General features: G+C 32.2%; 1 protein-coding gene across 1 annotated transcript in view; it reads right to left on the reverse strand.

Annotated features, from left to right (window-relative positions):
* The window catches only part of LOC145256288 (uncharacterized), an 82,119-nt gene extending 64,951 nt beyond the window's left edge, over window positions 1-17,168 (reverse strand). The window contains exon 1 of the mRNA XM_080114994.1: window positions 16,147-17,168. Within this exon, the coding sequence (XP_079971120.1) occupies window positions 16,147-16,202 (56 nt within the window). The 5' untranslated portion in view covers window positions 16,203-17,168. The remainder of the gene's footprint in view (window positions 1-16,146) is intronic.
* Between the last annotated feature and the right edge of the window lie 5,900 nt (window positions 17,169-23,068).

Raw genomic sequence — 23,068 nt, forward strand, 5'->3', positions numbered from 1 at the left:
AGATTATAATGGAGAGAGAGTGATTAAAAAAGAAATAGAGAAAGAAAATAAATAGAGAAAGTAAATAGAGAGAAAGTATATATATATATAATATGGAGAGGAAAAGAAAAAAGATATAAATGGGTATTATAAAGAGAATAAGGACTAGAACGGAAAAGAAAAAATGATGAGATATAGTTAAAGAGAGAAAGAGAGAAAGTAAGAATTTGACAGTATATAGAAAAAGAAAAAGAAAAAGATCTGCGTGTCAACCAATTTATGAACAATTATACAATTCAGTAATGAGACGTTATTACAAATACAAACAGAAAATAAAATCTAAGCGTCAGAAATGAACATGTCAAAAAAGACAGCGAATGTTGGTTCTCTGTGGGTATATACATATATATTTTATTATTTTTAATTTTGTTACTATCTACCTGTATGTCGCTACTTTTGAGTATTTTGTTGATTTAATTACTTCTTTTGCTTGAATATATTTATATATTTATATGTAAGTGTACTTGTTTCTATGTTCTTAGTAGTACTGTCTTGAATGTATTAATTTGTGATTTAATATAACTTTATATTTATACTTAACTAGCTTAAACTTTCAACTTAATAGTTTAGAATTACACCTTTACTTATATGCATGTGTATATGTGTGTGTATGTATATATATATATGTATATATGTGTATATGTATGTGTATATGTGTGTATATGTATGTATATATATATATATATATGTATTGTATTCTTTTTATATACATAAATATTAGTAGATTATTATTTATAATTATTAGTCCTATTTAATTTATTTAATCCCCTCTTATGGCTAAATATGTTATATTAAAAAGATAATAAATATTAATTTTATTCTGTTTTTTATTACTATTATTTTTATTATTACTATTATTATTATTAATAATAATTTTAATATTGTTTTATCATTATTATTTTTTCTTTTATTTATATATTTATTTAATAAAAACGCGAAAACTTAAAACTTATATCATTTAGTATAAAGGGCTTAATTAATTGTAGACGTATGTTTTAACTGCGTTGATATTATTCGTGGACGTATGTGAGATGATAAATATGTTGGTTGGATACATTCGCTGTCTTTTTTGACATGTTCATTTCTGACGCTTAGATTTTATTTTCTGTTTGTATTTGTAATAACGTCTCATTACTGAATTGTATAATTGTTCATAAATTGGTTGACACGCAGATCTTTTTCTTTTTCTTTTTCTATATACTGTCAAATTCTTACTTTCTCTCTTTCTCTCTTTAACTATATCTCATCATTCTTTCTTTTCCGTTCTAGTCCTTATTCTCTTTATAATACCCATTTATATCTTTTTTCTTTTCCTCTCCATATTATATATATATATATATATTTTCTCTCTATTTTCTTTCTCTATTTATTTTCTTTCTCTATTTCTTTTTTAATCACTCTCTCTCCATTATACTCTTTTAACTTTATTTGAATTGCTCTCCCTCTTTACATCTTATAATTAAAGTTCTGTGTTTTAAGTTTTTTAACTCCAACTTTTAAAGAGGTCCTACCCAAAATAAAAATCCATTATTCATTGAACTTTTGAATAGTCAAGTCGCTGCGTGATGATATCTGTTGTTTGATTGAAATAAGTGGCTATTTGTAGCAGCGGGATGTGAGCATGTTTATATAACAATAAATAAGTATTATCAGCTCTTTTTATTGAGCACTATCTAACAACCTTGTTGAATTCATTAGTCCATTACTTTTAAATATAAAAAACCCGAGTATATATATATATATATATATATACATATATATATATATATATATATATATATATATATATATATATATATATACTAGCAAAAGTACCCGTCGTTGACTGGGTTCAAAAACAGCCTACACGAGGTGGACTGATTTATGAAAGTATGTTAGGTTATGAAAACGAAGGGATGTAAAGAGATAGCTTCGAATTTGGGGGTATCAAAACCAAAGCGAAATATGATGAAAGTAAGAATAAAATTGATAGACCCCATAATTTATTATACCATACCTGTTCACACTGAAACACTTACCTTAATATTCTGTGGATCTATATTAAAAAACCTTGTTAAACTTTCTGATATATTTCTATTCTATGGAGATCAGGCGCGAACGAACACCCCATAATTTTATTATACCATATTTCATCAAACTGAAACATAATTATCAAAGTATACTTACGCAGATAGGTATGAAGAATCTTTATTAAAGTTTGTGCCTATTCTATGGTGGTCAGGCGCGAATGCTGACCCCACAATTTTATTACACCATCCCTATTTAAGATAAAAGATACTTATCAAAGTATTCTTATGTACATCTATATCAAAAACACTTGTAAACGTTTTTTCTTCCCCCATTTCCATTCTATGGATGCCAGGCGCGAACGCAGACCCCACAATTTTTTTTTATACCGTCCCTATTTAAGTTAAAACATACTTATCAAAGTATTCTTATGTACATCTATATCAAAAACACTTGTAAACGCTTTTTTTATCTTTTAAATTGTTTATTTCCATACTTTATAGACCAGGCGCGAATGCAGACCCCACAATTTTAATGAACCACTGTTCAGCCAGATCAATCATACCCACTCCTGTGTCTCGATACATCTGCTATCATTATATGTAATCAGTTTTTTTAAAATAGTCACACATATAGGTGCCTATTCGTGACCACACACACACACACACACACACACAAACATTCAGCTTTATATTATATATATATATATGTATATATATATATATATATATATATATATATATATATATATATACATATAGACGGAAAGATAGACAGATTGATAGATAGATTAAATTGAGTTTAATGCAAATATGCCACACACAAGTAGTAAACCAAAATTTTAATCTTTTATGATGTCAATAGTAACATTTTCCAATGCCCTTTACGAAAACTAAAATTACAGAAAATTAATTCTCATTGAAACTGGAACAAAATTAAATTGTTTTAGAATTGAAATGAATCATTAAAAATACCCTTGTTTATAAACCATGGCGACATGACATTGATTAAATAGATTTTAAAAACTTTTTTTTATTGAGTCACTGTTTTGTATTAAACTGTTGACATTCCACCAACAAATGATTAAAATGTAGTTGTAATATGACAACAAAAGTTTTTGTCTTACCAGCGGACACACCCGACGTTAGACGGGTATAAAATACGTTGTTGTAATATACAAACAAATTTCTTAGTTTTACTAGAAGACACGACGTTGGACGTGTATAAAATACGTGGAAGCATTTTTCGTTGCAATCTACCTTTTCTCCACGTTAAAAAACGATGCTGGTGTCTAACACTGTCCCGTGGGGAGGCATTGTAAATAGGTACTCCATATTCACTGAAAAAAAAACCATAGACAAATGTGACGTCATATCAGACGACATTCTGTCAAACGCACAGCATTTTAAAAAAGTATTTTTTTTAGATTAGGTCAACCGTAATTTTCTTTTAAATGCCGATATCAGTTTTCTACTATGCTGAATACGGAAAGCGAATTGAAAATTTGCAGAAATAAGCAGTTACCGAGATATAAAAATTTGTATCATGCATTGTATTTTTTGGCGGCACTCGTTTTTATATACGTTTTTAGATACTTTCCGGTGCAAACTTTACCGGTCACTGAGTTTTACATGTTTTGACATGTTTTCATAACCTCATCAAAACATAGCTTCACATTTCTTTTTTATCTCGCAGCAGTTATATATATATATATATATATATATATATATATATATATATATATATATATATATATATATATATATATAACGATGCCAACTTGCAATAAAAATCCAGTCAAAATAATCGTTTTAATTTATTTTTTTTCACTAGAATTCTTGTAAGGAAAATAAAATACAGAAAAGAACGATTCGTAAAATGCCCATGTAAAAATAGAAAATAGGCATTTACAGTTTTATGTATATATATATATATATATATATATATATATATATATATATATATATATATATATATATCGTCATAAGTTTTGGTTTGTGTTTTTATTCAAACTGATACGCCCTAGTCATATGAAGATTTTTTTTTTTTAATTAAAACTTTATAATATATAAGAATCGATGGAAAATTGACTCTATAATAATATATCCGAAATATGCATAAAATAAAATATATTTTAGCGTATTCTACGATCGAGCTACACCGGGAGTCTCTGCTAGCTTAGATAAATACTCTTGCAGTTTTAACAAAAAAACTAAAATATATCATGGTGTCTTCATTTACCCTGAACATCCACAGATTGCCAACATCAATATATTGCATATGAAAGCGTCCGCTGTGGAATTTCCACAGGTCCTGCTAGTTAAAATATTATTATTAATTTTAATTTGTAGTAGTTTATTATAATAATCGTTTGATATTTTCTTATTTAAATTAGAAGAAGAATTCGTTGAAATGTGTATAACAGATGTAAGTTTTTTTTGTTTTTTTTACAAAGAAGTCACCATTTTTCAAGGCCTGGAGGCCCCTGGAGGATAAGGGTTAATGAGTGTGCATTAGTCAGAGTACCTATTTACAATGCCTCCCCACTGGACAGAGTTAGACACCAGGGTCGTTTTTAAATGTGGAGAAAAGGTACAAAAATTAAAAATTGTCTCAGTCCTGAAGGATTTCTCGTCCACTAAAAGAAAACAGGAAATGGAAGTGCAGCATCTCAAGATAGATACTACACTTTGATCTTTATCTAGTCAACCTAGGTAGAAGCAAAATAACAACCTTGATTTTTTTTTATTGTTAAATTGATCCAATTGGATAGAGTATTAATGGGAGGAAAATACCTAACAACCGTTATTATTGATGACACAAAAGACGCTCAAGGAAATTAAACCCAAACTATTAATCTTCCAGCGTGTGATGTATCTGCATTGAAATTACGGTTAATATTTATCTTTGGTATTTATTCAGAATCAGAATTCTACTTTCAAAATAAATTAATATGGCTGACGGGCACGTAAATATTCACTTCACATGCTTGTATTTTTCATGAGCATGCTGCCCAGCATTTCCCAGTCATAAAATACGCTTAAATATGATAGTTTAATTCATGTAGATTTCATATTAATTATTATAGAGCCAATTTGCTGTTACTTATTATATTGTAGCCTATATATAGTCGTGATTTCAAAAGTAAAAAAAATATGACTTGGTGCCATTATCTAGAATCAGAAAAAAAAACGTTTAGCTCTCCAATGGTGTTTGCTACCATACGACTGAAGGACAGACGGATATCAAAACTTAAAAAAATAACGTAGTTTAACGTATGAATGTACATTTTTTACCCGTTAGCAGCTATTTTTACTGGCTAAAAACGAAATAGAATTTGTTTCACAGATGTATTTCCAGCTTTAAACAATCTACTCTTATATATTGTTTCAAGTCTTTAAACCAAACATTGAGAAAGTAGTTTGGTAGCAACCGTTCTGCATATATATATATATATATATATATATATATATATGTATATATATATGTATATATATAAATATATATACTAGCAAAAGTATTCGCCGTTGCTTTGGTTCAAAAACAGCCTACAGAAAGTGGATTGATTTATAAAAGTATGATAGGTTATGAAAACGAAGGGTTGTAAAGAGATAGCTTCGAATTTGGCGGTATGAAAACCAAAGCAAAATATGATGAAAGTAAAAATAAAATAGATAAACCCCATAATTTATTATATCATACCTGTTCACACTAAAAAACTTATTACAATATTATGTGGATCTATATTAAAAAAACCTTGTTAAACTTTCTGACATATTTCTATTCTATGGAGATCAGGCGCGAACGAACACCCCATAATTTTATTATACCATATTTCTTCAAACTGAAACATAATTATCAAAGTATACTTATGCAGATAGGTATGAAAAATCTTTATTAAAGTTTGTGCCAATTCTATGGAGGCCAGGCGCGAACTCAGACCCCACAATTTTATTACACCATCCCTATTTAAAATAAAACATACTCACCAAAGTATTCTTATGTACATCTATATAAAAAAAAACGCTTGTAAACGTGTTTTTGTTCCATTTCCATTCTATGGATGCCAGGCGCGAACGCAGACCCCATAATTTTATTATACCATCCCTATTTAAGTTAAAACATTCTTATGTACATCTATATCAAAAACACTTGTAAACGCCTTTTTTATCTTTTAATTTTTTATTTCCATACTTTGTAGACCAGGCGCGAACGCAGCCCCTACAATTTTAGTAAACCACCGTTCAGCCAGATCAATCATACCCATTCATGTGTCTCGATACATCTGCTATCATTATATGTAATCAGTTTTTTAAAATAGTCACACATACAGGAGCCTATTCGTGACCAGACACGCACACACAGACACACACATTCAGCTTTATATTATATCGTATATATATATATATATATATACATGTATATATATATACATATATATATATATATATAGACAGAAAGATAGACAGATAGACAGATAGATAGATAGACAGACAGATAGATAGATAGATTAAATTGAGTTTAATGCAAATATGTCACACACAAGTAGCAAACCAAAATTTTAAATCTTTTATGTTGTCAATAGTAACATTTTCCAATGCCCTTCACGAAAACTAAAATTACAGAAAATTAATTCTCATTGAAACTGGAACAAAATTAAATTGTTTTAGCATTGAAATGAATCATTAAAAATACCCTGTTTATAAACCATGGCGACATGACATTGATTAAATAGATTTTAAACACTTTTTTTTATTGAGTCACTGTTTTGTATTAAACTGTTGACATTCCACCAACAAATGATTAAAACGTAGTTGTAATATGACAACAAAAGTTTTTGTCTTACCAGCGGACACACCCGACGTTAGACGGGTATAAAATACGTTGTTGTAATATAAAAACAAATTTCTTAGTTTTACTAGAAGACACGACGTTGGACGTGTATAAAATACGTGGAAGCATTTTTCGTTGCAATCTACCTTTTCTCCACGTTAAAAAACGACCCTGGTGTCTAACACTGTCCCGTGGGGAGGCATTGTAAATAGGTACTAAGTATTGACTGAAAAAAAAAACGTAGACAAATGTGACGTCATATCAGACGACATTCTGTCAAACGCACAGCATTTTAAAAAGGTATTTTTTTTAGATTAGGTCCACCACCGCAATTTTCTTTTAAATGACGACTATTAGTTTTCTACTATGCTGAATACGGAAAGCGAATTGAAAATTTGCAGAAATAAGCAGTTACCGAGATATAAAAATTTGTATCATGCATTGTATTTTTTGGCGGCCATCGTTTTTAAGCGCGTGCGCGCGCTCCATAAACAAATCTACGCGCGTAACAAAGATGGCCGCCAAAGAATACAATGCATAATACAACTTTTTATATCTCGATAACTAATTATTTCTGCAAAATCTCATGGCGATTTTTGTATTCAGCATGGCCGAATACCTTTAAACGTCGCCATTTAAAAGAAAATTGTGGAGGTGGACCTAATCTGAAAATTTACCTTTAAAAAGTTTCGATTACTTTAAGAATAAAACTAAAACAAACAAAATATGTTACAATAAAACGATTCTGATATATATTTGTTTAACAAGCAGCACGAATCACATACGAATTTTTAATTAATTTACATATTAATAGGGATTAATCACAACAATACTACAGGTATTTTATAACTTTTCTCGGGAAATACGAAGCGTATCTAATTGAAATTCTGTACGCACCGTTGTTATGATGAGGTAGAGCGAGCTAAGTATTATGGTATCCGGTTGATGCACAGTTAGATATAGATAAGTATGAGTAGGGATTAGTATTTAATGTAAAAATGTGCATAAATTTTGGTATAATCTTTTATTATAGGCGAACTGGTCCTGAATATGACCTTAAACTATATCCGATGGTGAAGCCCCACCTTGCGGGCCTTATGGAGTGTGGAGCCATCCTTTAATTGCCATTGCTACCAGGTCCACTCTGACCCGGAGTGGTGGTACCTGTTAGGGTTCCAACTATGGGTTAAATAAAATCTGACTTCTCGAAAATTATCTTACTCGCTACTTAATTTAGCTGAAATAATGCGAAGCTCGCGATTTGTTTACAAACAAACGTTTGAGCCCTCTACGAGTAGCGGACCGATGTTTATTTAAATAATCGTTCGGACAGGTTAATTTCGGCCACCGATTCCGTAGTCAAGGGGGTAGGACTGCCGACTGTCATCACGACGGTTCTAGGTTCGATCCTCGGCTTGGGAGAGGTGTTAGTCTAGCGGCACTGATGAGTTGTGATACAACGAAACAGGTCTGTATGTCGATGACTAAAAATATATTTTATAAAGCTCCCCTCTTTGGTAGAGCACTCTCGAAAATTATCTTACTCGCTACTTAATTTAGCTGAAATAATGCGAAGCTCGCGATTTGTTTACAAACAAACGTTTGAGCCCTCTACGAGTAGCGGACCGATGTTTATTTAAATAATCGTTCGGACAGGTTAATTTCGGCCACCGATTCCGTAGTCAAGGGGGTAGGACTGCCGACTGTCATCACGACGGTTCTAGGTTCGATCCTCGGCTTGGGAGAGGTGTTAGTCTAGCGGCACTGATGAGTTGTGATACAACGAAACAGGTCTGTATGTCGATGACTAAAAATATATTTTATAAAGCTCCCCTCTTTGGTAGAGCACTCTCGAAAATTATCTTACTCGCTACTTAATTTAGCTGAAATAATGCGAAGCTCGCGATTTGTTTACAAACAAACGTTTGAGCCCTCTACGAGTAGCGGACCGATGTTTATTTAAATAACCGTTCGGACAGGTTAATTTCGGCCACCGATTCCGTAGTCAAGGGGGTAGGACTGCCGACTGTCATCACGACGGTTCTAGGTTCGATCCTCGGCTTGGGAGAGGTGTTAGTCTAGCGGCACTGATGAGTTGTGATACAACGAAACAGGTCTGTATGTCGATGACTAAAAATATATTTTATAAAGCTCCCCTCTTTGGTAGAGCACTCTCGAAAATTATCTTACTCGCTACTTAATTTAGCTGAAATAATGCGAAGCTCGCGATTTGTTTACAAACAAACGTTTGAGCCCTCTACGAGTAGCGGACCGATGTTTATTTAAATAATCGTTCGGACAGGTTAATTTCGGCCACCGATTCCGTAGTCAAGGGGGTAGGACTGCCGACTGTCATCACGACGGTTCTAGGTTCGATCCTCGGCTTGGGAGAGGTGTTAGTCTAGCGGCACTGATGAGTTGTGATACAACGAAACAGGTCTGTATGTCGATGACTAAAAATATATTTTATATATATATATATATATATATATATATACTCCATTAAAAATCGTTCCTCAAAATAACTAGATTCGGCATTAAATAACCTGAAAAAGTTGATATGCCGTAAAACAAAAACAACCAAACAACCAATTATAGGTGAACTAACTATTATGGAATCTTTTACGTATGCACAGCCATAATCACAACAATACTACACGAACTATCTAACGTTTCTCGTAAAATACTATGCTGATCTGATTGAAATCCTCGAGGCACCTTTGTAATGATTAGGTAGAACGAACACGTTTTTATGGTATCCAGTCGATGCATATTAATATCGATATTAATCAGGATTAATAGGGATTAATATTTAATATAAAAATGGGCACCGATTTTACGATGTTCAACCATCAAACAATCTTTTGCCCTTTTTTATCAGGTGGAAAATTTTCTATATTATATCTATCTGTCTGTGTGTCCATCCCAGTATTCACCCAGATTTTTACGAGATAACGTGTCTTCTAATAATGATATTTCTTTTGTAGCTTTTCATCGGATACACGAGCAGCTAAATTACTCCTACAAAGGCAAAATGTTTGCTGATCCCCCATACAAAACAATTTTCGTGACAGGGTGTATTCATGGCCAGCTCGGTGTGTTTGCGTCTGTCAACTACTTTGCTATATGTATATGGGATCGATATATCTAATAAAAATGCATTCTATCCAGTGCTAATTATATTGGTAAGTAAACACATTTGCAGTATCGATTTCATTTAATGCTAATAAGATTAAACTGCTTTCTTATAACAATTACAAGAAATCTTGCCAACCACATATTGCCGTGACTAATAATACCATACCATACTTATCGGCTTAACAATAACACGCAAGATAAATTGGAACAAGGTCGTTGAAGATATTGGCAAGGCTACTACGAAGAAGATGGATTCCCTATAGGGCTACAACACTCCTAACACCTAAGAGTATCCTATATTTTTACAATGTCCCCATTCGTCTCTGTATGAAGTATTGGTGCCACATTTGGGCTGGTGCATCAACTACCGGTATGCTCTTTCAATCGAATCATTGCTTTGGAAATGGTTTGCAGTCGTTCTCGCCTATCACCTTGGCTAATTCCTGGTACCCTTTGCTCTTAAATATACTACCTTGATAAGTTACGACAGAAAACGGCCTTTCAAATCGCGACATGCATACTCTATGAATTTCTCTTGGTCCGTTATTTATATCAAACACGTGATTTCGTTCCAGAGTGTTTCACGATCGATCAGGATAAAAGTGTCGCCCTAAAAAAAAAACACAAAAAAACACAACTTAATTTTAAAACTTTTATTGAAAAAATCAATTCAAGTAACTTGATTATGTAGGAGAGCTGACATCTATTCAATGTAGCCGCCTTCAGCCTCAATCACCGTCTCGATACAGGTCCAGAACTAGGAGTGTGCCTATTCTACAAGTGCCTGCAGGCGCTAGGTAAATACTTGGCGGATGTCTGCGATCAGGCTCGTTTTGGTGTTGTGAGAGGTCATGTTGATGATGGTTCCTACGAATTAGTCCAGTGAGTTACGGTTAGGAGAGGAAGGGGCATTGAGAGAAGGGTTTCAAATTCGTAGCACTCCTTCTGCAGCCAGGTCTGGATCTCGTTAAACTTGTAGGCCGGTGCCGAATCCTGCTGCGACATTCAGGTCTGTCAGCGGTCACCTAATTACACCAGGAGGTCAGCACACTCGTCAGCACATCAGGTGCACTTTGGTGTTGACTTTCAAGCGAACTTCGAAGGTGTGAGGTGGCATGATGTGGCTCTCACTTGAAACCACACCAAAAATAATAACCGTGGCCGGAAACGTCATAGATCTGTGCCATGAACCGTTGATCCGTCTGGGTTTGCATTTTGCAGATACTGGCAATAGCGATCTAGTCATAACTAAGATCGGTATAGAGCATGATCGGTATAGAGCACCGGGGCATCTTCGAACTTGCTCGTCGAACATTGTGTCATTTGATACATGGAAGAAAGGCTCCTATCGCTTTTAGGATTTGTACACACCTGACCAACTAGTAGATGGTTTGGAACAAAGAAAGCAACCGTTTTCATCAAATGGTTTCATGTCTTTTCTACAGTGACGATTTTATCGTTCCACATAGTAGATATATTTTATTTATATTCGTTCAGATTGTGACGGATAGTTGGGAATTAATTTGCTGTAAACGCCTGTAATTCTTTAAAACTTAACTAAGCACTTGGCATCTTTGGGTACTGGAACGGCCTCCACGTTTCCTTTTTTTTTCATGTTGGGTAATAAGCTTTCTTTGCCTACATGAAAACCCAGAAACACTTATATCTATGAAGCTCGATTTAATTACAAACCATATACAACTAAATTTTTATAAAACCTATATTCCAAATCTCAAGTTGTTGTCTATCTGTATATACATACACACACATACACACACACACATATATATATAATAAAATAATATATACATATAATAAATATATAATATATAAAATATATATATATAATAAACAAAACTATATATATATATTATATATATATAAATATATATATAATATATATAATAGTATATCTATATATATATATATATATATATATATATATATATATATATATATATATATATATATATATGTACGCTTTAAAGCCAAATCACAACGTCATATTAGGAAAAATAAACAAATATTTTACTTGTTTGAAATTTATAACCTAAATGTATTTTTGAGTTAAAATCCATTCTCACTATTCTGTTTCCTTTTTTCTTTTCTTCTTTCTTGCCATGTAGTAAAGTTGGAGAAAGAGAGTCTCTTTGTAAAGAGCCTTCCGTTGTATCTCAGCGTTTGTATTATGAAATGTTCGACCTCTGCGTAGGCAAAGCGAGAATAACATTCAGGGTGCGTGTTCCATAAAGAAACGTTGATTTAATGTGAATAAAATAAAATACGCATCAAGTGTGTTTGTAAGCCAAATCTCAACGTAATATTAGGAAAAATAAACCAATATTTTACTTATTTGAAACTTATAATTTAAATATATTTCGGGGCTATACGCCATCCTCAGTATGTTGTTTTCTTTATTTTTTTTCTTTTCTTTTTCCTTGCCATATTGTAAAGTTGGGACAAGAAAAGCCCGTATGTAAAGAAAAGAAACAAATAGATTTTTCTTTCTCCAATTGTCATATCAATAACTTAATGTTTATTTTATACCCCGGACCCTTTTGCTTATGGCGTGTTAAAGCTTTTCAAATTCACTGTTCTACTTATATTTGTAACTTTGTGATATAAAGTGGGGGATCACTTTTCTGTATTATTTTAATGTAAAATGATCACCCACTTTACAACCAGTAAGTCTCAAAGCCATTCAAGTAATTATCCAGATCATTTAATTTGTTTTTGGAGGATTCCAGTTATTTTTTACGCATTCAAATCATTCTTAAGGTCATTCAATTCATCCTTAAGTTCATTAAAGTCATTCTAAGTCATTTACTTTTTATTTATTTTAGTCATTTCAGCCCATTTTTCGGTCATTTTAGTTTATCTTTAAGAATTTCATGTCAATCCTACATTCACGCATTCATTCATTACACGAGAGCACGCGACTAATGGCTATCGGCCTTGTTTCATCTAATTGTCCTATTGACTACCGTACACTCATAGACCTTTATCCTTGAGTGACCTCCGGGCCTTGAAAAGTGGTGAATACTTTGTAAAAAAATTATTTAGTTTTTCTTTCCTTTTCATTTTTTCAACTTTTGTTATATTTAGCACTTGTTGGCATGTAAATATTTTAATTTATCTGTTTTTATGTTTACTTTATTTCAAAATATTTACATTTCAGATTCTGTACGTATATATTTTAGTTTAATACATTCTTTATTCCTTTATTCATACGATGATTTGGGACACTAAAACCAACGCCAACCATTTAACATTACAAAACATTTATAAAACAAGTTCGACGACTTTTTAATAAACAAAGTTTATAACATTAGATAAAAGTTGAATAGCGCTAAAAATAAACTTTGAAAAGCAAGTATTTAGTTGGTCCTCTAGAGCATTTTTACATAATATTACAAACCTTGTTTCAGTAAAATTCCTCAACTTGTTTAATAAATCTGCAAATAGCGTCGAATACTTTACCTGAAAATTCATTGTCAAGTCCCAATATCGTTTTTTTTTGTTATTTATGTATTTGAGTAATGTCTCATAATATGGTTTTCAGGTAATATGCGAAAAATAAGGCATTAAAATGTTTCTGATCTTAAACATAATGAGAAGTCATTTCATGTAATAAGTTAATTCATTTTACCCATTGTCAGTCAAGAAATGCACCATTAAAATGTGTGAATATTCAACGAATAAAAGAAATCAACATGGCAGTCAGTTGCTATTTTGTAGACCAAGTAGCAGCATTGTCCTTGCGATCAAAAACGAAGATTGAGTCAAACGGAAGGAATCGATGAAATTTCAGTCATTAGGTAAAAGTAGAACACCTCTAATAATCATCTTTTAAAAGGCAACTCTTTTGTTTGTTTGTAGAGAACTTTTACATAATGTTATAAGCTTTGTTTCAATAAAAAGTCGTCAACTTGTTTAATAAATATTAAATTTCACTCTGAAAATAAACGTCCGTTACTTTTCCTTAAAATTCATTATTAAGTCCAAATCTCAGCTTTTTTTTTTGTTTTGGGGTAATTTCACTAAATAGGGTTTGCGGTTAATATATAAAAACATAAGACATTTAAAATGTTTCTTATCTTAAACATTATTATATAAGGTGTTATTTCGTGTAAAATGTTTATTTATAACAACAACTCTGGAAGGCAGTAATTGCTGAGAATACAGTTAGGAATTTCGGCGTTACTATCTCGTCGTAGTTAACGATCTAACTAAGGCCAGGGGAATAGTTGGCGGAAACAAGATAAGGATTATAATCCACAATAGATACATGAATTCATAATACAAATTACTCATTTCAATAAGAATTCTATTTAAGTTAATAATTGTTTAACTTATTTTACATTTTTTCCATTAATTTATTCTATATAAATAAAAATAAATTTTATTTTTAATTATCATGAAATGCACCTGATACGGTAGGTGTGTCAGAAACTTTGTGAAAAATATTGAATAATTCGACCCCCTGTCTTTTCAAGCTTATAACTACGCGGAAAATGTAATTCAAACCGTATTTTTTTCAATTAAAGGAGCAAGGACCAGTGTTTTATTAAAAAAAAGAACAATAAACAACAACGTGATTAAAAAAAAAGTTTTAAACTTCGAACTTTACAGGTAAATTTCTAAAAAAATATTCTTTTCTTTGTTTGTTTTAAATTGTATATATTATTTATTGATCTTTAATCTTCAATTTGTGATATATAACACTTTGGTGAGTAATTTAATTATTTACTTTTTAATAGACACTTCAAAATAGGGAGCGTGAATTAATTCGACATCCTGTGTTTCCAAGCTTATAACTACTCGAAAAATATAATTCAAACCCTATTTTTTTTTTCAATTAAAAGAGCAAGGACCAAGGTTTCAGTAAAAATACAAACAACGTGGTTTAAAAACAAAACGTTTTAAACTTCGAACTTTACAGGTAAATTAAAAAAAACTATTCTTTTTTTGTTTTAAATTAGAATATATTATTTATTGATCTTTTATCTTCAATTTGTGATATATAAAACTTTGATACATAAATTAATTATTTACTTTTTAATAGACATTTCAAAATAGGAGGGTGAATTAAAAAAAACCGTTTGTCTAAAATATTATATTCGGTTTATTGGAAAGAGCACACAATTTCACATATCGTAAAAAATAAATCAATAGAAAAACTTTGATAAATTTTTAAAGTTTAACAATTTTGATAAATTTTTAAAGTTTAAAAATTTTGATAAATTTTTCAAGTTTAAAAATTTTGATAAATTTTTAAAGTTTAAAAATTAAAAAATACTGAACTCGTAAAATTCAATTAATTTCATTACTGTTTTTTTTTTAATAAAAAAATAATATTTCTATTACTTTTTAAACAACTTTAATAGTTTATTTTGGAAGTATAATCCATAAAGAAAATAAACAACCCACTTTTAAAGGAGAAATTACGAGTTTTTTCTTATATTTTATTCGCATTTTCGAGCTAGGGGGTGTCAAAAATTCCTACAAAAATTCTGATACACTTACTGATACGGCAAAGGATTTTACCGAATTTATTTGTGTCACGTGCATTACAATTGAAACAACTTTTATTTTTCTTATGTAGAATAAATGCAAGAGAAAAACATTTTAAATGTCTTATTCTTAATATCACCGACAAAATATAGCCAAATTTAAAATGTTAAATGATTTGCGTTAGTTTTAGTGTCTTAAATTGTCGCCTGAAAAAAAAATAATCAAAGAAGTTTAAAACATGAAAATAAATGAAAGTTTTTTTTTTTTTTTTTTTAATTAAAGAATTGTACGAAAACTTTTGTGGCATTTCCTGAAGAATCCCGGATTGGATCCAAATCATTGTTTCTTTTAAACGATAATACGGGTAACTATTTTTTTAAAGAACTCAGAGCAAAAATCTATCCGCTAAAAAAATAACACGTCAATTTCGTTACATGACGATTAACTCACTAGACTGGAATACGTTAGATTTGATTCCTAAAATAGTCTAACCACGCTGCCGAGGGGTAGGACCTCGAAACATGCATGTCGGTAGATTACTGTTTTATAAGTATAATCTGTGAAAAAAATTGCAAGGGTTAGCGATTGTTGGAGGAAAGGAATTTGTGTACTTACCTTACTACTAACAGAAGGAAAATACCTTCTTGTTGTTGCTGTTGTTGTTTGACCATTTTTAAAGGCTTTCCCTTGGATCATGTGATCTTTGATCACATGATACGTCTGCATATAAAGGGGAAGATACTCATCTGTGCACTTTCCTGTTTTTTTCTTTGGATCTAAAGTTGTTTGGACGCCCTTTTTTGACTTCTTCTTATTGATTCATTATTATTGACCCTCAGGGGTTTTATTAACTCTTCAAGGATTGTGTTAATTGGACTACCTAGTTGGCGATTGATACCATTTATTAACTTACTGATGTCGCGGAAGGGCCAATACTTTCATACACTAACGTAAGTGCATTTGTTCCTTCCTTGGCTAGAACAGTCGTTTAATCCCTTTCCGTTTCTAATTATTTTTTCGACAAATAAAATAAATAAATGATATTTGTTTACGTACAAAAATATGGGCAATTTTCTAAGATCTTCTAGGTTGAAGACGCTAATTAACCGTATTATTGTTTAAAAAATAAATCAACAAAGATTTCATATGTATAAACATTTATATATACAGGGCTGAACGAAAACAACACCACAGCTTCATTTATGTACCAGGGGGTCACCACACACTTCCACACGTCCGGATATAATTTAGTGTTGATTTTCATGTTTACACCGATGTGGTCTTCGCTCTAAACCACACCAAATGGCACAACCATGTCCAGAAACTTTATTTTCATCACGCTGAGCACGTCCCTGTGATTTGTTCTAATCCAACGATGTATTCTGATGGTGCTGGCAACAGTCCTGTTGTCGTACCTTGGATCGGAAGAGAGCATGAATTCTATAGCGGTGCATATCCAACCTCGTTCGTTAAATATTGTATCACTTTCAGACATGATAGAAGGCTCCTATCGCTCTTGGGATTCATACACAACTGGCCAGCTAGTAGATGGTCTGCAACAAAATTAAAAAAAAAACCGGTTTTCATCAAGCGTTAACTGTATCATGTCTTTTCTAGGGCGACATTTTTTTCGTTTCACTCTGTATATATGTGTACAAGTGTTGTCGATATTAACAGTGATTAAAATGATTTAAAAAAGGAAAATAGACAGACATCTAGTTAAAAAATAAAACTATATGTTAACAATCTGTTATTTTAACTTTGTATTTTCTTTGTCTTTTATTTCTACAGATCAGATTTGTAAACGCATTCAACGTGGATGATTTTATTTGTTCTGGCATATTATTAGCACGGGGGCTAATTAAAGAGATAATTTAGTGTTTGGATATTTATTATTTATATTTTGAATTTCTCTTTCCTGCAACCTCTCTCCCACAGAAGAGCCGTTGCAAGCCTATCTTTGTTTTAACGCTACTTCCATGGCAGGTGCTCGTCTGAGCTCCAATCCCTCGTCCCCCCTCGCCAATATTTTACGAGAAACAGCCGTCTGGTTGAAACTACTGTCAATAATTTTCCCCACTTTTTATCTGTGCCTAAATCCAAACGTAGATTCCATGAGCACGGCTTGTTTCTTAGAACTGCACGCCACTGGAACTCTCTGCCGTTTGCCTGTTTCCCACCTGACTACATAAACCGTCCAACATAAACAAACTCCTGACAAACCGCGCCCTTAAGTAAGACACTCTATCAAAACCCCCAATACTAATAATTACTACAATACTATCTCATTGATTACTGTATACGCAATAGCCCTTATCCCTGAGTGGCCTTCGGGCCTTGATAAGTGGTAACCCCCATGTAAAAAAAAACTATTTATTAGTTATATTTTGAATACAGTTCCTACCTTGTATTATTAGTATCGCTTGCACTCAGGACTACGAAAACTATCCCTTAGAAAGGGTACTTTTCCCAGATCTGTTCAGTTATATTTTTAAAACGGAATATGTTTAGGGGCATATTTCAGCACAGGTAAAGAATTTTAAGCTGGGAAAAGCAATTTTTGTTCGACGTTTTCTCACTGTTAATGTAAACAGATAGAAGATGACAAAAGGCTTATCCAATCAGATGTCGAGAAAAGCAGATGACAAGTTTAACGCCGAAACTCTCCTACCTCTCATTTCGAACTAACAGTTACGTCCAATCAACACTAGTGGAATTATACTTATACATAACTAGCGGGATCTATAGAAATTCCAAAGCGGCCTATTTCGTACATAATATATTGCTGATGGCCATTCTGTGGATGGTTAGCGTGAATGGAGACCCAACAATATTCTTGCAGCTATTTTATAAAAAAAAAACTATAAAAGTATTTATTGTATTAATCTGGTTAATGTAGTGTCAGAATATAATTGGTTATTATAGTTTATCTCCAATATCCTTAAAAAAAGTTTGTGGCATATTCCCATTGTATGAATGCCCGACGAAAACGGAAACCTCACGATATCAGTATACCATCTTTAGACAGAATAGATACTTACCTTGGAACCTAGCAAGGAGATCAGAAAAACGACATCATTGATTGAATTTAATTTGTTTTTTTAACATTGTGTCTTTGGTGATCGGGAGATCCTATTTAATAAAAAGGAGGATAGAAGGTGATAATTTACTACGAACGTTTATTTAGCATATATAAATATATATGTATATATATTTATATATATTTAGCATATATATATATATATATATATATATATATATATATATATGATGGCAACAACTCGTTATCGAGTATTGCCATTGCTTAATATATCTCTGGCTCAAATGACGCAAACATGAGCGCAACTAGCAGCACGTGCCAGACGGTCACCTATATGAAACTTCTCCAGCACATCCACTGATGACCGTGTCCAAGCTGTGGTGCCCTGAACACCTACCAGGCCAGACCCTGGAAGTTCCAGAGCCTTTATTGCCATTCACGCCCATATCCGCATCAGTCATAATTGAATGTCCGTTTGCCAGCCTTTTTGTTATCGAGATACACACTGATTGCAAAGTGTGTATTCCATTGCATATCAAGTAATGCCTGTGCTTGAAGCTTTTTATAGTGAGGAAAGACTTTATACCAAGACAATCCCACTCTCTAAACAACTGCCAAATTGAACCAAAAAGAAGAGCAAGTCAACATCATTAGAAGCAGCAGTGGCATCAGGTTTTATATCAGGGTGTTCCTTCTTCTAGAGAGATTGCCTTCACCACGGCTTACGGGAGCCCTTTCCACCCACCATTCCATTTGATCCATGACTGGGGCTTAAGTTGCTGGGCACCAGAGCATACTCCACACGCCGGTGGGTCATGTATGCCGCAGCTGACAGGGCCTAAACTCCCCTAGAGGTTTCTGTCACGGTTACCTCACCCTTAGCCTTTGGTTTTATATATATATATATATATATATGTGTGTGTGTGTGTGTGTGTGTGTGTGTGTTCTATGCTCTTTTTGTTAATGACTGACGGAACAGAGCATTCTAACGCTATTGCAGAATATAAAGCGTTCGAAATTCCGTTCAAATTCCCGAGTTCCACTGAAACTTTCCCGAGTTCGACAAGTATGTCGGAGGTTACATTGACCAAAACGTTGTGAAAATCACACTCAAAATGAAAACTAGTCCGATGAATAACAAAAATACGGACAATACTCCATAGATGTAAATAATTAAACTATGGAAATATTGAATATTTTATATTTCGTAAAGACTGCAAATATATGTAAAGCAAGAAAAATAGTTTTGAACAAATACATTTTTTTTATTTCATAATTTAATATTAACAAATCAGTTACCTTAATGTTGCTTCAACCCGTTTTATCAAAGGTTTATTTGGTGGAGCTGGTGCAAAAGGAGTCAAGTGTTTTTTTTTTTTTTGTTTTTTTTATAAAACCTGCGGAAAACGCTTTGTTTTACGGTTATTTTAAAATGGAAAGATTTATCTTTTTTCCGTTTAAATAAACGGACAAAACTGGGTTAGCATATGTTGTGGTTGGTAATTGTCTGTATTATAAACACCTGATGAATGCCGGAGGGCAAAACGGCCGAAGCGGCTGAAACGTTGTGACAATAACAACCAAGATGAGGAAGTCAGTCCAACAATCTCAATCAATCAATATTTTGTGGTTGTTTTCTTATTTTAAGAAATACAATTTGTCAACACGAGATGAAGAAACTTGAAGATAAACAATAAGCTATCATTAAAGTTAAAACTAGTTGAGTGGCAGAATCAACCAGCATCATATCATATCTTATGAACCCGGCGATTTCATTATTAGCATTGGTTTCCCCGATATTTGTCTGATTAGAATTCCTTCTAGAAAGATTTCTGGTACTAACGGGAGGGACCAAGTAAAGTTCGCCAACGTCCTAAGTGAAGGTGATAAGGTGGATCGGCATAGATTCAAACTTGGGGCCCCCAGCTTGTCAGTTTGTGTCGTAGACAACTGAACTGCCGTCACCCGCCACAAGAATTAATAATATTGATGGATTACTAATTGGATGTAGAAAATAATTATAGAGTATTAGAAACGATAAAGAAAATGAAGAATGTTATTATTTTACTGGCAGGAGTTATTTCTCGGCGTTGCCCCAAGAGATTAGAAAAGAAATATAACTGATGAAATTCTTAAGTTTATTTTATCTTTGTTTATATTATTGTTTAATTTTTTTTTTTATGTTAGCAGTTGTATATACATCTCTCATTATAGAACGTAACATTGTGTTAATCCATGTGTCTTATTTCTGTTTCTTTTGTAATCAGTTATTGAAATTGTATTTTTGAAGGGGTCAGAAATGAAAGGAAAATACTACAGTATGAAGTATTACTTCTCGATTATAAAGCATTAAATTGTCAGCTCCTGTGTATTCTACTGAAATAACAATCAACCGCTCTCCAGTTACCAAGGATGGGTGAAATCTTCATATATGCTGAAATTATTTGGTTTAATTTTTCCGTAATAAGAATACAAAGATTCGGTTTTTAGGTATATGTAATCTTTCCTTGTTTTGCGAATTTCGAGAATCAGGTGTAAATAAGTTCGGAAAAATATTTCACCATTCTTAAAGTATTTTATTTTTAAAAGCGTTAAAATATTCTGAATAGTCTGAAGAGTATGTTGAACTGATTATTTGTATTTGAAATTTTTTGATTCGTTTGAGAATTCCTACTAGACCAAGGCAATTTTAAATCTTTCCGGAATAATTATATAAAAGTATTTAAAATTTGTTCTTGTAAAAGAAAGAATCAAATGGCTCCCGGCCAGTTAAAAATGAAATGTGTATTTACGTTGTGAAAGAAAGAGTAAATTTTGCATGGTCGATGGTTTTGTATTTATTAAAAAGAAACTGCAATTGCTACTTGTGGTTAGCGGAGGATTGTATGTGTTTAGGTCGAAGCGAGTAATCAGGGGTGCTATGCTAGATCTTAACTACGACATTCGAAAAATTGATCTTAAACGCAATCTTTTATTCAATTCGTCTATAACTATTTAGTCTATGGTGTCTTGTGTTGTTTCCGAAAGGTTCACTGGACTTCTGCTGGTTTGAGTTCAATCTCTAATGTTGCCAAGTCACCACCCATTTGATTTCTGCTCGTCGTCCACCATTTTCCCGGGGTCAAATATTCTGTTTTAACAGCAGCATTATAAGGAAACAGAGTTTTGATCTCCTCACCGTTGTTGTTTTTACTTCTTTTTTCCATACAAACGAGGCATATTAACACTTAGAACGTAAGAGGCTACTATGTTGGCTCGATGCTGACAGGGGGGGCGGTGGTTAGTTAAGTCTCAAGATGTATGTTACATTGCAATGAAACTTTTTCAGATAAGTTCAATAAGGGAATCAGGAAAGAGGGAAGGAATTTCAGAGTTTAGCATTCCGAGGGAAAAACTATTAGAGTGGAACGATTTCTTTTATCAAATTTTTTTATATTTTGCCTACTACTTCTATTTTATAAAAATTCGCTTTTGAATTTCATTTTTAATGTCAGATTCCAAATATACCAATTTTCTGATAGTCGTCCGCCTAAAGTTTTAGGCCTGATAAAATCTCCATTCACGTTTTACCGTAAACCTAACTCTTTACCTAAACCACAGCAAGCCTAAACTACTATTCACATTTAATATATACGCAGATGGTATGGAATTTCCAAGTTAGCCAATCAGCTTCCTAGTTGCTGGCACTCATTTTAATAAATGAGCGGGCACTTACAGAACAAAGGAATAGGTGACCTCAGATTCACCCCTTTCTTTTGTGTGTTTAATGGGAAGGGTAGATATCCTATGTTGTAGTAAGCTGACTTACTTTCAAGTGTAGTTGCATATGTTATTTTGTGTTTTAGTCTATATTTCGGATATTGTGCTAGGTTATATATATATATATATATATATATATAGTAATTTATAAAATATATATGGTGATTAAGCTACACTGAATTTAGTTTAGAACATTTACTCTATAATAACATATACGAAATCTGCAAGAATTAAAACATCATATTTAAGCGTACTTTACGATCGGGCTTTACTGGACTTCGTGCTAGTTTTTGCAGTTTTAACAAAATAAAAAAAAAACTTCAATAATATCAGAGCGGCTCCATTTACACTGAAAATCTACAGGATTTCGACATTAATATATTACATATGAATATGGAATTTTCACAGGGCCCGCAAGTTAACAATATAATATGTTTCCTATGAAGACTTTCAATAAGCAATACACTGATTTTTTACCAAAATAAGAATGTCCTGTTTCATTGCGGACTCATGACTAATAAATGACTATTTAAAAATGTTTGCGTGCATGAATTTAACTTATTTTGTAAAATATTGCTAACATTAAAACTTTATTCTTGCACAACAAAGCTGGAATATTTCAACACTATTTTTTTTTAATTATTGTAAAAAAAAATTTTTTAAACATATTTCGCTATTTAAAAATTTAAGTAAGATTTCCACTTTCAACGTATTAAAACGTTGCATTTTAATATTTAG

Source organism: Euprymna scolopes, chromosome 32 (genome assembly GCF_053919585.1).
Source record: "Euprymna scolopes isolate OS-2025 chromosome 32, ASM5391958v1, whole genome shotgun sequence".
In the NCBI taxonomy this organism is placed as follows: Eukaryota; Metazoa; Mollusca; class Cephalopoda; order Sepiida; family Sepiolidae; genus Euprymna; species Euprymna scolopes.